The 16,975-nt window shown below is 37.8% G+C and overlaps 1 protein-coding gene across 1 annotated transcript; it reads right to left on the minus strand.

The window, feature by feature from the left end:
* Positions 1-162: 162 nt before the first annotated feature.
* On the minus strand, positions 163-8,723 carry LOC137250511 (chronophin). The gene is made up of 4 exons (XM_067783452.1): positions 8,581-8,723; positions 3,686-3,952; positions 3,362-3,496; positions 163-707 (listed from the first exon to the last, which is right to left on the minus strand). Exons 1-4 carry the CDS (start codon positions 8,587-8,589, stop codon positions 168-170), a joined length of 951 nt encoding a protein of 316 aa, XP_067639553.1. The 5' UTR covers positions 8,590-8,723; the 3' UTR covers positions 163-167.
* Between the last annotated feature and the right edge of the window lie 8,252 nt (positions 8,724-16,975).

Below are 16,975 nucleotides of genomic sequence, written 5' to 3' on the forward strand. Positions count from 1 at the left end.
CATAAACGAAAGTCGAGTGTGAGTATGTCGCCCGATGACTTAGTCCTATAGAAGGCTAACCACATGCCAACCAAACGCATAACTTTACTTTTAGATCCTCGTTTTTTGTCTAGATAAAGTCCCAAACTTTCATAAAATAAAAATAAAAGCATTTTAGGCGCAGTCCCTTACTCCTTCGATTTATTTAAATCATTCATAAATTCTACAAAGTCTGCCATACTGTCCGCATAATAATCAGGTATTTTGGAGGGATTACTTTCTGTTTCAATATCTTGTAGTTTACAAAAACCGCTCAATACAGCCAATGTCTGGAAACCGCATTGCCTACCAAAGGCTATGTCTGACTCCAATGTATCACCAATCATAAGCGAACGTTTCGTTTCTTTTATATTGAATTTCTTTATAATAATTTCAGCTAAACTTTTTCCTGGTTTACCCAGCGTAATTAATGGTTTTTTACTGCATTCGGCTAGAATTTTTGTAAAAGGCCCAGGTCCAATTATATCAATACCATTGCCTACTGGAAGCAATTTGTCTGAAGCAGCCTCAATAAGAATACAATCAGGATGACGTAGGAATTGATGGGCACGTAGTATTTTCATCGATGTTAAGTTAAAATCCACATCAACAACGACTGCCCTTATGGGATCCTTGCTAAATATGTGACTAGCCAGCGCACGGTAGGATTCTTCGATAAATATTGTAGGCTGTAATTGAAGGGTTACAGGTGCTGTTATTAGATTTGGCAAATGTGTGAGAGCTTTGTTGTGATATGTGTCTAATTATATAAATCCAAGCGGTTAGCCCCTGTATGTCTTAAATGGGGTGAGCTCCTGGCTCTATGGAAATCTGTGACTTCATTTGACCTCTATTTGGGGTTATAAGCCCATCGAGAATTACAAACGTAATTTTAAGTAGGTATTAGCTTAAGTCAAATAAAATGAAAAAGTGAACTGAGACCGGCCCTTTTTTCTTTAAATGTTTTTAGATATTCGGCAGCCGTAGTAAAGTGTGTACTAGCATTCCGAAGGTTGAAGGCTTAAACCCATGGCAACATCTGAAAAAATTTCAGAAAAATAGCAGAGGTTTTCCGAGAATTTTTTTATACAGACATATAACGTTGAGAAAACCATAACGATACACCTTCTCACTGAAAGAAGAAACATTTACGATTTTGGTGCAGAAGTTAGTTAGGAATTTGTTACCATGCAGGCACAAAAACGCTCGATGCGATGCTGGCAGCTACAATGGAGCTGTAGTACTGAAGGATCAGGGTCAGGGAATTAGTTACCGAACTAGGCTCAAGGTTGAAGCGACTACATCGAGCGATCGACTTTTTACTTACTTAATTGGCGCTTAACCCCTTAAACGTTTTTGGCCGTCCAACAAACCGCGCCAGTCGCTTTTGCGCTGGGCTAGCTGGTGTCAGTTGGCAACACTTAAATCGTTTACCACCAAACGAGTGGTGACCCTCTTTTTCTGCTTCCATAGGTGGGTTCTGATAGGAATACCTTCTGGGATGGGGCATCTCTAATCATTCACATAGCCGCAGTGTTTTAACTGTGTGGACTAGGTTGACTTCTACCTTACCCAATTGTTAACCGGACATTCTTACTTTGCTAAATATTTGAAGAAAAGGTTGAAACCTACAGTGTAGAGGTGTAAACGGCGTACGCTACACCTTCTTCTAAGAAGAACAAGGAGGTGACCTTTCCTTGGGTAGTGTTGCCTGTAGCACAGATATTTCTTCAAAAGAAAATACCTCCACCAAGCGCTTGGAGTCAAATACGGGCCGAAAAGACTTCAACATACGGCAAGAGGTGATCAGAGCCCAGTGTTTACATAGCTGGTTCGAGGCCCACCTGTCCGGAAGTAAATAAAACGTGGCCAGCGGAGTCCAAAATTCTCCATCGGCACACACGTTCAGTTTAGAGTTGCCCTCTCAGATCAGGCTGGCAATGCCAGTGATATCCCTTTGCCCTGGCACCCAGATAATTTAATCAAAAAGTATATAGATGCCACAATGCAGAATAAGCGCTTTGATAGGCGCCTGTCTATCTGAATGAATATTAAATTTCTTACAGTTACAGCGACGCCGCCTGAAGAACGATGCAGTGATCGGGGTGGGTAAATTTCTGAGCACTGAGCTCATGGCAGAATACTCCATCCCAATCATTCTATCTATCCGTGGACACGTTCACCAGACTCCCATCCCATATTAGTTCCCCACGCCATAGAAGATAATCCGCTTAACCAACATATCGTACAGGCAACTTGCCACCATTGAAAAAAGCTCCAGAACAAACAATGCGAGCTCCGTTTTGATAGTGTTGCCAGTTAGTTTGCACTGATTCGTGCCCCTAAAAAAATTGCGAGGTAATCGAGCAGTCACTACCATCAAGACCCTGAAGCAGGTCGTTCATTACCACGACCCAAGTGGGGACAATTTTCAACTTTATCTCAGCCGTCGCTCTCTTAACCATGTTAATAAAGGCACCTAACACAAATTGCGTCCTCTCACCAATATGAAAAGCAAATGAAGAGCTGTTTCCGTAGACCTTCCCTAACAGTACGTGTTTAAAGACCAATTAAGCTGTCTAGCATTATCAGTGCTATAAAATACTTATCCAATTTGTCTCATTGCTATGCAACTACAACTGTCTCTGGGGACTTTCTGCTTCAGGCTGCATACTCTCAACGACAATTGCCTCTTATTGCGCTACCTTCCCAAGCGAAGAAATATGAGCCAATTTACCTCAAATTCAAAGGTGTGGCAACGTCCAACTATTATCTAAAGGGCTACATATCAAGCGCTAGTTCGCAAGATTGATGTTTAAATAAATAAAAAAATATGAGCCGACACGAGACGCCTGGCAGATGTGAAACAACGACATTATTTTCTAACAGTAATATGCCGAAAACAACAGATTGCGATAGGAACTAATTATGTCATAATGATAAAATAAAATATAACGAATTTTTTCAGAAGTGATCCCCAAATGATGCGGGGACGATGCCCCGGGAGTCCTCAAAATCATCCTGAAATGAAACCAGAAAGGTCCCGAAATAGCCCCCGAAGTGATCCCCAAACGACACCGGGGGGATCCCTAGAGAGTCCGCAAAATTATCCTGGATTCTGAGCATCGAAGAAGCTTTTAACGATGGCTTAGAAGGGGCCTCCGAAAGAGCTTCAGAAGTCGTTATGACTCTGGATGAACCTATTCAAAAGTTGTTTGTTGATCGATCCAACAGTCAGAACGGATCGATTCGGTAACACACTGTAAAGTCTAGAGAATTGACTACGAACCTTAGCCTAGTCAAAAGGCACTTAGACTTCAAATGTGCCAACTTTTAAACTTACACCATCAGTAATTTGAAATCCAGCCTCGCGGATCACATCCTTTACGGCTTCAGTCGCTATAACATAAATAAGTCCTTCGAACTCTATATTTCTAAGATACTCCACAATACTTTTAGCTGGATGTACAAGGTCATTCTATACAAAAAAGAAACAAACTCAATTTGCAATATGCCATAAATATTTAATAAACAATAATAAAGTTATTCATCAAATGAAGCAAATGACCTTCGCTTGCTAAGTTATCACACTCTACTTACATCTGCAACTTTGTCAGGCCATTTTTTCCACTTTACGAATACCCTTTTTAACTGTATTTTAACAAACCACATCAAATTCAATGCCAGCCTCTTTGAATTTTTTCTCGTAATCGCTCATTGGTCGCACGCTGTTGTTTGTAATAAAGTTTAGTTTTTTATCGAGATCTGTAAGCGTTCGATATCCATCTGCCGCACCAGGTATATGAGCTATCACATTCCAGAGCACTCCATCAATATCGGAAAATATGTGATCGAAGGAATCGAGGAATGCACGCTTTTCATCGGTGCTTAATTCTAAAATGTGCTTTGGTGATTTTCGAATATTGTGTCCGTTCTAAATAATAGACAAACAAAAATGGAAATAAAACAGGATAAGCTAGATGGATGCTTTTTTTAAGTTACAAACAAAATTAAATGTTTCTTTTTTACTTGACAGTCTCTCCCCATTACTCCCTCTTGACCAATTGCACTCCCCCTTCCTCTGTCTTCCCGTTCGATTTCACTCTTCTACCCTCCTCTTGGCTCACACTACTATTGCCCGTTCTCTTGCTATACATTTACCCAAAGTATAAAAGTAGGCTTAACCGCGTAGGAGGGACAGCATCATGAAGTTTTACCCCACCTGCCCCTACCTGCCTAGATCCCGCCTTTGGGCTTTTATTCATTGGGTGATATGTTTATATTTGCATACGTAAAGCGTGTCGTTACTTCTCCTTCGATACGCCCCGTTGGCATCACGGACAGGAGCCTACAAGTTTCGGGGAACCTTCTCTAGCCCACCTCATCTTCTCTTGATACCGTCCACAATTCCAAGCCATACATGGCGAGGTCTGATGAGACGCCCCATCGAGGGGTTGTGTGGGGCAACCCTCTCAAGGGGTTGCCAGCGCAATATATAGCTTCTCCAAACCAATTGTCAACCTCACCTACCCGTGGCGAATCCTGTTTCTTAAGAACCAAGGCTCTGGCGACCCCAAACACCTGACGGATCTAGGGGTGGGAGGACGGTATGGCCTAGAAGGTTGCATATGGTCAAATGGTTCCCGAGATGGTAGGACTAGTACCTTTATGGTGTTTGTTACCGGAACTTACCGGATGTTCATCCGGTAAAGGACCATCAACATCGATAACACTCCCAAGGCCTTCGGGGAGTCTCCTTATCGCTGGAACAAGAACAGGTCTGATGAGACAATTATAGAGCGTGATTTGCCTTCCTCGAGAAGAGGCTTTACTTACTTTACTGTCTGTTAAGTCCAAAGCAGCACTTATTAGCAATAGTTGTTGTTGTTGTAGCAGTGGTTCGCCACATCCAATAGCCGCGACTGTTCACAAATTGTCATCATTATCCCCTAACAGGAGACCATAGTGAGAGGGGTGTTAGAGGCGTTGGTTCCACCTTGCAATTGAAGAGATTTTTGGTGTCATGTGGGGACACATTGCAAGCAGGTAAGAGTTTAACCTGTTAAAATACCCAGATCGAAGCTGACGTAGGGAGAAAGCATTCCTCTTCTGGGCATTTTCGTTAAGAACTGGATTCGCCGGGCAATTCCTGGCATAGAGGTCCGACGCCTGTTTGTGAATATCAATGGGGACCCGTTTGTGTTTTTTTGCTTCATACGGCTGTGTTCTCAGGTTTTTGAGCCCCTGGGAGGTGTGGCTTCTTCAATCTAATGCCTTTTGGGATGGCCAGGTTTCTGGGTATTCAACAGAAACTGTTTGTTCAGCATTTCATTTATCCCCCTAATGGGGAGTACTCTCGCCTCATTGTGTAGGTGGTGTTCTGGGGACATAAGAAGACAGGCCGTAGCGGTTCTGAGAGCAGTGTTTTGACAGGCTTATGTTTTCTTCCAGTGAGTAACCTTTAGGCTTGGCGACTATTTCGGGGATTCGTAGCATACAATCGGCCGGCCAATTGCTTTAAATTGTAACTGGTAATGAGCGATTCTTTATCTTTACTCCAAGTGCTGCCGGCAAGAGATTTGAGGATACTATTATGGCTTTATTTTATTGTCACAATGTAATAATATAAATAATATTACTATCTACATTTTAAACATGTCATTTTCAACGTTTGTTTTCGGCAAATTCATCAATTATATCATCAATATCGATATTGTTCAATAAATCTGTTGTAGCTCTTTTAGCAGCTTTGATTCTTTTTAATTGCGAGAAGGATTGTTTGGCAGAACAATTTGTGATCATTAATGTTAAAAAAATCCGAAGAGCTATTTCTGTGTTAGGAAATATATCGGCTAATTGTTCTTCCATTAAAATCTTATACAAATGACTATGAGTTTTTTGTGTATCAGTGTAACTGGAGTTCACGTAACTTTGGAATTGTTTCATTTCAATGAAAAGTTCTTCCAAATCTCTAGAACAAAAATAACTAAGTTACTTATAGCTTCGTGGAAGTCTCCATCACTTATAGAAAAGTCGATGGGAAATGCAAATCTCTCTGAAGCTTCCATATACTTACACTGTGAAGATTGTCGATGATTTCGAGGAAACCTTTTGTCCTAAAATCATTGCGAGGCGAAAATTCTACTTCTGGTGCATTTCCGTCATTAGGTTGTTTTTTCTACGACGAGTATGTTTTACGATTTCTGTATAACCTACACCAGGTAATAATTGTTTTGTTTTTTCCTCGAAATCATTGAACTTTTCACGAAATGAAACTAAACTCCCTTCTAACGATCCGTACAAAAAAGCACACGCTTGCAAATCTGCTTCTTTACTTTGCAATGACTTGCTCTCTGAACGCATAGTCAAAATAGAGTTTAAGGCTTTTACAACTTCTGTTCCAAAAATAACAGACATTTTCCAAAATAAAAACAACCAGTGTACATTTTGAGATAATTATTTTTTATTATTCAATATACTCTCCTTTTACTTCGATACACTCCTTTGGCCGCTGATACAATTTGTCAAATGAGTCGGTAATGTCCTATTTAAGAACCTTTTCTAGTTCGTCCGTCGTCGCCTTTTGAATGCGGTCAATTGAGTTTTATTTATTTGATTAAAAGTTATTTTTAGTTCTGATTATATTTTTCTTTCACTCTCTAGAATTTTGTATTTCGGAGGCCCCCTAAAATCGGAGGCCCTAGGCAACTGCCTATTCTGCCTACTTGTTTATCCGGCCCTGAATGCAACAAAAACGAAGCCGTCTGAAAATGTAATTTTTTTTCTAGCAGTGCGTAAAATCTAAAATTAAAATGGCTAAGTAAGCAGTTATTATAGCATCTACATATGTAGGTAACGGGGTTTTTTACCAGGGACGGAAAATAATAATTATTTTCTTTATTTGGAACAAATTAAAACCCAAATTGTGACAACTAAACCATAATAAAATTTCAAGTTAATCAAATGCCTTAAAACGTGTGAAAATTTGTCTAGAAGAATTGGAAAGGTATCGACATTAATTTGAAAATTTAAAATGGAAGCAAATAGTGTAGCAGATGAATGGTCTATCACCTCTGAATTTTCTAAAACACGTCAGAGGAGGGTAAAACGACATTTTGATAAGCTTTGCGAAGATCAGCGTTTCCAGCATCTCGAAAGTTTATTCAAAGTGAATATATTTAATTCATTATCATTATAAACCAACTGAGAGTTTGTTTCATTCCAATGAATGAAATTGTTTCAAATTTCAGTGTTTTGTAGCCTTCCACTTTAAAAGTTTTAAATGACACTGATCTATTAAAAAAAGCTCTAGAATTTGTTGAGATATATAAAAAGACTGATCTGAATTATTTTCCAGAGAAATTATTAGTTTTCGGTCCACTTTCAGAGACAAAATAGAAAAATCGTCGTGTATTAGAAACCTTGCTGATTTATTAATAATAAAAAATCATTTTATGTCTTGCAGATTTCCCGAAATATGCACTGCATTACTGTTATTCCTTACAATTCCTGTGACTACAGCTAGTGCTGAACGATCATTTTCAAAACTAAAATTGATAAAACCCTATTTTAGAAAATCTATTTGCGAAAGAGAAATCTCGAAAAAAAAGATGTTTCTTAATAAATATCTTATTGTAGTTAAATTATTATTTTTATTTCATTGTAAATGCATGCAGGTTTCCTCAAGATGATTAATGCATTGATATATTATATTCTATGGATGAATGTGAAGTCTTCAATATGCACTGGGCTAGCATAGACTACAGACCATTCTCTCTTGCCTAAGAGAGGAGGCCTACGAATATAGCCATTATTGGGACATATACAACGTGTAATTGAATACGCTGAAAATCTCTTAGTTTAATAAAATTAAACTGAGGACAACGTGACGATTTTTATTGATAGGGTCCCATAAAAAGAATTTGCCACGCGCCAAAATGCTATAGTTGGTAATATTTTTGATGTTTTTTTTTGAAGAGTAAGAGAAAAGTTCGTTTAAAATTTGAAATTGAAAGTCCTCATAGTAAACGAGATATGACGTTTTGAGTTTTATTGTGAATACTAAAATAAAAATAAAATTTTGATCTTTCTTCTTATTAAAATAATGATTATTCTTAATCAAAGCAATAAAAATTGAAAATAGCAATTATGGCTGAAAGAAAAAGTAAAAACCAGAAGTAATAATTATTCTTGCGTAAATAAATTAAAATCAACATAAATTTTTGTTAGTGATCAAAATTTTCAAAATCAAAGAAAATTATTATTTCTGATTTTAATTAGTAAAATCAAATTTCAATCTTCTCAATCGAAAAATAAAACTTAGTAAATAAAATTATCCTTCATCAAAATTCATAGTTATATAACTAAAATAATAACTATTTACTGGTTTATATTTTTTAGCTCATAATTATTACCGTCCCTGTTTTTACGCTATGTTTTGTCTGGGCGATTAAAATCGTACGATAAGACACTTCGTCACTTTTTTTTCCTTTATTATAAAAAAAAACACAATATATGTATGTATGTATGCAAAAACGTTTGCTGACCTATGACTAAACTTACACTTGTCATAATTATGTTCACTAATTGCAAATCTCATATATGTACATAGGTTTTCCTTCTTAGATTAATAACTTTTCAATTTGTCTTTATTTTGTTCGACAACACTTTCGATCTATTTCGCGGTCATTTGTCAACTAAGCTGAGACCAAGCTTACTAATAACATCTAAATAGAACATTTGTAGATAACCATATCAACATAAAAAGATAAAAATATATGTATGTACATTAAGGTGGTCCAAAATGTTGTCCATTTTCTGTTTGACCATATAATCAATTAGTAACAAGAGTCCATAATACTAAGTTTCGGTAGGCTAACTTAAGCGGGGTGCTTAACCAAGGTTCGGTTGACGGAATTTATAGCAAATACTAGGGTGGTCCTTACAAAAAAAATGTGTATTCCAGTCTCACCCTTTCAAACGGTAATGCCTAGTTCAAAAATACTACTTATCAATTTTGGTCTCGATTTAGTGATGTCGCACAGAGATCGAACCAAAGGCTTCTATATGAAGACTCAAAAAATTTAAATTACATTTTTTGTTTCCTAATGCCCAAGTCGTTAATATTATAGTAAGCGATATCACATATCGCTAGCTTAATGTGAAAATGTGCTAAGTCACTTTTTTTGAAAAATTGTATTTTAATGCAGTTTTAAAACTGAATTCAAAATACAACGATCACAAAAAAATTTATTTTAATTTTTAATTTTTACGTGCTGTGGGCAATGATGTGTAAATGTGCTAAGTCGAAGGCTGTTCAAAAAAAATGTGCTAAGTCAACCAGTCAATAATATCAATCTGAATTATTAGTCATTTCTTTGTGCGCGCATTTTATTTACTTATTTAATTCATTCAGTCTAAAAGTACATGCTTTGTTGTTGTTGTTGTATTAACGATAAAGACATTCCCCGAAGCCTTTGGACCGATGTTGATGGTCCTTTGCCGGATATAGATCCGGTACGTTCCGGTAACAAAGCACTATTAAGGGACTACCCCGACCATCTCGGGAACGATTTAATGACAACATTAAACCTTCCAGGCCATCCCGCCCTCCCCACCCCCTAGCTCCATGAGGAACTTCGGGTCGCCAGAGCCTCGGCTGTCAATGAAACATGATTCGTCACGGGTAGGTGAGGTTGACAATTGGGTAGGGGAAGCTATATATTGCGCTGGCAACCCCTTTGAGAGGGTTGCGAGCATAACCCCTTGAAATTGGATTCACCCAATTGAGACATACCTTTGGTGTTTAATAAATGCTTTGCGCTGACTTTTATCTACTTCAATTTTTACATGTCGATAACTACATGCTTTCTTACAGACTAGTTAAAAATAGAAAACAATTCAAGGTTAAACTTATATAAGCTGAATCTATTTGCTATGTAGATGTATAGTCCTAGTTATAGGTTTATTCATAGCATAATTCGTTTTATGAGTTATTTCGATAAATAATACAGGCCAACAAAATTCAACCATTATTCAGCCCCAGAGACCAGACTATATATTTCCGGAGGTTTATGACGCGCTGAATCCAAATCTGGCCTCGCTCTATCAGCTCTGGTTTTTGAGATATCCTAACCTAAATGTGCAAAACACACCGTTTTGGCCCATTTTGGAGGTTATGTAGCCTTGCAGATGCTTTCTTTCACCAAAATTAAAGGATGGCATCTTTAATTACAAGCCTTCTTCTTTCAAATGGCGTTGAGTTTGTTCAAATATCATTTTCTTTCGCTTAGAAAACGGAATTTGTAAATTTTCATGTTTCTAAATTTCCCTACACCTCAAAATAGATTGAGATAACATAGACATGATATAGTCGATTACTAATTTTCTTGAATTGAGCCTTATTTTTCTTAAAATTTTGTCTCACACCATAAGTTTGTTAAGTAGCCACACCCCTACACTGTCTAACCCTCGGGTACCCGGAAGTACTCGGAAGTTTGATGTTGCATTGCTGGTGGAGGGCGTTGCAAATCTCCTCGGGAGTAGTAATCTCATCGAGATCTCTGCACTGTAGCGTGACCATTTGGGACTTTGTTATAACTTTAGCCGAGTCCTTTAGTACCGCTTCAATTTCTGCTTGGTACGCGCTTGTTTTCCATCTTGCGATTTTTTCAGCTCTAGTAACAGCTCTCCTTTCGCCGTTCTTCTAATCGTTTTGACGTCATCACCCAGGGATTTTAATTCGTCGCATCTTCTCACTTTACGCAATATGTCGGCGTACGTCGCATCCCCCGCCTTGGAGATAAGGGTACCCTAACCCCTAGAAACCACTCCTACCACACCACAAAATTTCAAAATACGATATCTCAGCGAAAAAAAATTATATTTGAGCAAAATCAACGCCAGTTGAAAGAATAAGACTTGTGTTCAAAGATGCCATCCTTTAATTTTGGTGAAAGAAAACATCTGCAAGGCTACATAACCTCAAATATGGGCAAAAACGGTGTTTTTTGCACTTTTAGGTTAGGATATTTCAAAAATCAGAGCCGATAGAGCAATTTTGAGGCCAGATTTCGATTCATCGCATCAAAATCCTTCGAAAATATATAGTCCGGTTCCTGGGTCTGAGATGCTGTCGGCCTGTGTAATCTATTATGCCGAAGATCACGCAGTGGAATATATGGAATGAACAAATTAGATAAATCAGAGCAATTCGTGCTAAAGTTTATTACATTATAGGCAAGAATGAGTGAGATAAAAGTTCTTCTGTCATGCAAAGCCTGAAGGCCAAGCAATTTGCGCCTGCTGGTATGTGATAGGAGGCCAGTGAAGCATACGTAATGCAATATTTGTAAAAAATGTTTGAACTCCCTCAATTTTATAGGAGTTAGATTCATAGAAAGGATTCCATATTATTGAGCAATATTCAAGACCACTTTTGACCAAAGATATATAAGTGCCTTCAACGTCATAGGGTCCTTAAAGTCACTGGTGTTACGTCTACTGAACCCAACCATTGCAACAAATTTTGAAACAATGAAGTCAATGTGACTAGAAAAAGAGAGTTTGGAGTCAAAAATTACACCCAAGTGTTTACTCTCTTGACAACGATTAGTTTGTAGATAAAGTATATGGCAGTTGTCTTTTTGGAATAAGACACAACACAGCATTTGTTTGAATTTAAAAATAAATTATTGTCTGCGCACCATCCGGCAAAAGAGTCCAGGTCAGAACCGTTAGAAATAGTTTGACAAATAAATGGTATTTTTTGTCAAATATATAGTTTTAGTGTTATATTTCAATCATTAAAGGGGAGGAGTGATGGGAAAACATATAGAGTAAAACGTGCTAAGTCAGGAGAAACAATTTGTTTTGAGTGCGGAAATTATGCTAAGTCACAAAATAGCTGCTGGGTTGGCATACATGATTTTTATTTATCTTTTTCAAAGCTTCTACACTCAAAAGTATTGCAACTAAGGTATCCTCATTCACAGTTTTGAAAAAAGAAGGGTATTTCAAAAATTATTCATTTTTTTTCGTCTCCTGTAAAATTCGTAAAAGTTGACTTAGCACATTTTCACATTAAGCTAACGATATAAATAAATGTTGGTACTTAACGGAATCGGTTAAAGGTTATCGCACAGTAGGGTATTGCTACCGTCGCAGCAACCGTGTGCCGTTTATCCCCATTTGGAACCGCGGCCCACATTGGGACCGCTTTTCGGTTTTTAAGAGTATTATATTTAAATCTTCGGTCTTTTTTATTACGGTGCAAATATTTTTTTAAATAACCATGCCGGAGAGCATTTGGGTAATGTAGTAATTTACCTTACCGGGTGCGGGTGTTGCGTCATGCTTCAAAATCTGTTTTTAGTTTCGCTGTCCATTTACCTCGTTGTTTATTTTACTACCGTTTTTGCCAACACATAAAAGTTTCTTTCCTGCTTTCCTCTTTACTAGCGACTTATATGCGCTCTTCATCCGTCCGTTTTTTGTGTTTCATAACCTTCTTCTTTCTAGCGCTAATAGGTCGTCGGGTATTGTTCCACTAATCACTTTTACGGCTGGTCCTGATACAGTGCTATAAGCGGAGGACACTCTCAGACTCTGACGTTCGCTGTTAGAAACTTACAACGATTTTTCTTACGAAGTATAATTGTTCACAGTTAGGAGCCGTACAGGTCCGTGGATAGGGTGATGTCCATCAGCAACTCCCATTTGCTTACTGTTAGTCCTCCTATATTTACCATCAGCCTGTTTAGCAACGATACCCGTTTAAATGTCTTCTCAGTCGCATGTTGAGTTTGCGCCCAATATGTTAGTCGGGAGTCTAACCTTACTCCTAAATCGTTGACAAAGCTAACTTTTAGCGGTAAATGATTTTTTCTGCTGTCATCTGAAGTCCGCGCGAGTCTAGACACCCTATTATGTGTATCATGTTTCTTCTGTGGTTCCATCTGTAATGACTGCAGCAATGTCATCTGCGTATCCAACTTAAAATAAAAATTTCAAAGCAACTAGCGTTCTATAGGGCAGAACCAGAAATTGATCCCTGTGCTGCTCCGCATGGGACTTTCATGGTACACGAACCCTCTGAGGATTGACATATAAGGATGCGATCACTGAAGTAGCTTGAGATGATGCGCTGTATGTGGCATGGTATTTGGAATCGCGGCTCTTAGAAAACGTTTCTTCCTGGTTGCATATAGGACAATTCGCTGGATTTAGCATTACCTCGCTGTGCTTTTTCTTTCGGCGAACCGTCCTTTACAAATGCATTATAGATATCCAGCGTAACCTCTGACGCATTTTTGCAATTCCTTTAATGGTTTCTGCCAAGATGCCATCTGGCCCTGAGGCCTTATTATTTTTGAAGCTTCTTGCTGCAAGTTTTAAGTCTTCTGAAGTAAGTGGTGGTGGTGCTTTAAGTGTGCTTATATGGAAGTCTCTTTTTTTCGTACGTACAATGGCATGGCAGATGAGTTTTCACTGAGATCTTTTCATGGCAGAAATACACTCGGAGCGCTTGCCAACACTTAGCCGTTTCCAATCGGGACCAAAACTTATACACGTGCGATATCGCCAACTATATTACTATCGATTTCGCGTATTAGAAAACAAAAAAATTCAGCAAGAACCAAATCAGATGGAGCAATAAAATAACTGCGCTGATAAACCTATCGAACTTCATAAGAAGAGACTGCTTTTGAAGACAAATAAACCAAAATACTCCAAAAAATTTAAATTATAAGAATCGTATTCCGACGACATGATTTTAATTTTAAAAAATTTCTTGTTGGTCATAATGCCAAAAATAGATGTGGAGACAAAAGACTAACAGCAAAGCGCTGCATGCAGAACTTCTGTTCATCTATCTTGTGCTTCAAGGTGGGCGCAAGATGATTAAGACCCTAATTGACAAAAATCGAAATCTAATGGTTTTAAGAAAGCATTGTGCCGAAAAACTCAAAGGACCTAATGACTGCCTCAAAAGTAAAAGTACTCTTGAGAGTATGACGAATAGTTTAGCAAGAGAAAATTTAGTTCGATCTCGACGACACGTCCTGAAAAGTTCTTCGGAAGAGGTTTGGTCCGGTACCTAATTCCGACTGCGTAGGAGATATAGCATAGTGGCCGCCATGGTGTGCTGGTAGCGTACTCCGCTTACCACACCGAAGATCCTGGGTTCAAGTCCCCTGATAAGCAACATAAAAAATATAGAAATAAGTTATTTTTGGTAATTTTTATAGCCTTATGCGTTTACGTTATGTTAATAATAATGAGCTTAAAGGCCGTGGTTAAATAAAACACAATGTTTAAAATTTCATTGGTTTTTTTAATTTGTCAATATTTCGGCTTCAGTCTGAAGCCATCTTCAGGACTGTAAGTAAACACAAATGTATAAAAAGGGGGCATTCATTTCAGATACATGGTCATTAAAATTTACGTTATGCAACTAGGTATACATATAAACGAGACACAACTTACACTTGTGGTTATTCTTTATCGACTGATCATATGTTCGGAAAACAAAAGTAAAATAAACATCAAAAATGTATACAATTTTAAAGTACAGTAAGTGTAAACTAAAATATGCACAAACAAATATATAGGGATACAAACAATAGATCAACGAATATGTCGTCATCCAACATTATGATTTGTTGATCCCAAGTATGCTGCTAGCGGAATAATTTCTGTACGCTGCTTTCTTTCATGTGCGCCGTGAGACTTGCATTTTGTGTTGTTGCTTAAGCAATAAATTGCGATATGCATATGCGCATTGGTCTGTGTCACTTTTAAAATTAATTCTCTTATCATTAGGCGTGTTCATAATGTGGAGCATTTCCATGGTGAAGCGCTTATTATATTGTTTCTCTATGTCCAATATAGTAACATTCTGGAAATCGGGATAGTGGCCCGTATCCTTACAGTGGGCCGTTAAGGCCGTTTTATTTTCCGAAGCGTTGTTTCTAAGTTTAATATTGGACTTATGGCCGGAAATCCTTGTCTTTAATTTTAATTTTGTTGTCCCCACATATACCTTCTCGCATAAGTGAGACCCGTCACCGTTGCATGGGATTCTGTATATCAGGTTGGATTTCTCATCCTTTGGAATTCTGTCCTTTGTATTACTGTAAATTTGTTTCAATGTATTGTTGTATGTGAACGCTATTTTGACCTTTTCTTTGTCATATAAATCCGATCTCTTGATCCTCTCTGCTATTCTTGGGACATAGGTTATCGCTTTGTATATTTTGTTATTTGCTTCTTCAGGTTTACGTTCATTACGTGCTCTGGTATAGAAATTTCGGACCAGTTTATTGACCAAGCTACTTGGAAACTCATTATCCTCTAGAGTTTTTTTGATGATCGTGATATTCTTCTTGTGGTACATTCTGTCGCTTATTGTAAGTACCCGTCTTATGAAGCTTTTGGCGGTATTTATTATTGTACTTTTTTCGTGTTTTGAATAATAGTTAATTAGTCTTCCCGAAGCTGTGGGTTTTCTGTACCAGTCAATATATAATTTGTTGTTTCTCCTATTGATTAACGTGTCCAAGTACGGTAGTTGACCATCTTTCTCAACCTCTATTGTAAATTTAATGTTTCTGCTGTAGCTGTTGAGTTCAGTGAGAATGTTTCCAATTTGTTCAGTTTTTACAATGGCAAATAAGTCATCTACATACTTTGTAAGTAGGCGTGGTTTGCTAGTAGTTTCATTTTCGAATCTTGTTAGCAGCTCCTCCATGACAATGTCAGCTATGACTGGGGAGGCTGGTGAGCCCATGGGCATTCCTGTACGTTGTTCGTATATTTTTTCATTGTATTTAAAATATCGATTCTCTTTTATGCAAAATTTCACCATTGTGATAAATAGTTCCCTTGTTAAGGATGTATATTCTTTTATGTTTTCCCACTTTGCGGATATGATTTCAATGGCTAAATCAACCGGAATGCTTGGGAACAAGGAGACTACGTCCAAGGAAACAAGGCTTTCATCATCATAAATATATGTGCCATTGACCTTACTTTTAAATTCTGCTGAGTCATCGACATTATATTTAGAAGAACAAGTGATATTTTTGAGTATTCTCACGACATATTTACAGAGGTTGTATGACGGGGAGTCGATAGATGAACAAATAGGTCGGAGTGGTATACCTTCTTTATGAATTTTTGGTAATCCATAGATTCTGGGAGTAATAGCATTTTTACACAGTAGCTTGTTCTTTTCTTGGATATCTATGGCACCGCTGTTGAACATCCTTTGAACAATCTCATTGTTTTTGTCTTGTAGCTTGTTCGTCGGATCGCGTTTTAAAACTCTGTAGGTAGAGATGTCGTTCACCAGTGTCTGAATCTTTGTATCGTATTCGTTTTTGTCTATCACCACTGTAGCGTTGCCCTTGTCGGCATTGAGTACAAGTAATTGTTTGTTGTGTTTGAGGAACCGTTTTGTCTCTTCCAGTATTTTGCGTGTGAATTTGTCTCGTGTGGAAATCGTATTGTTTTTTAGATGGTCGTGTATCAGTGTCGTGAAGTTGTTTCTTGCCACTTCTTGTGATTCCTTATCTTTCGCCGTTTGTATAATGTTTTCCCCGTCTGCTATAAACTTAAATAGAGGAAATTTCTTGTTTTCGGTCGAGAGGGCATATTTCGGGCCCAGTGATAACAGCCATTGTATATCATGTGGTATTTCAGTTTGTGTGGTATTTCGGAACCACACACACACCGATCACACTCTTAATTCTCACCATTCAACCAAATTCTACGAAAGTGAAAATATACTGTTGGACAACCTCACAAGCAAGATTAAACAGAGACAAACAAAAAAGTACGAAAAACTAAGACAACAAGAGAAGGAAAAACTCAATATTAGGGTGGTACCACAATGGTTCCGAAATACCACACAAACTGAAATACCACATGATATACAATGGCTGTTATCACTGGG

The sequence above is a fragment of the Eurosta solidaginis genome, chromosome 4 (genome assembly GCF_040869045.1).
Source record: "Eurosta solidaginis isolate ZX-2024a chromosome 4, ASM4086904v1, whole genome shotgun sequence".
NCBI lineage: Eukaryota > Metazoa > Arthropoda > Insecta > Diptera > Tephritidae > Eurosta > Eurosta solidaginis.

Coding starts and splice junctions, on each gene's coding strand:
- LOC137250511 (XM_067783452.1), bottom strand. Junction 3,497..3,685: donor CTGGCATTGAATTTGATGTG/GTTTGTTAAAAT, acceptor TTTTTTGTATAG/AATGACCTTGTACATCCAGC. Junction 708..3,361: donor GATTTCAAATTACTGATGGT/GTAAGTTTAAAA, acceptor CTTCAATTACAG/CCTACAATATTTATCGAAGA.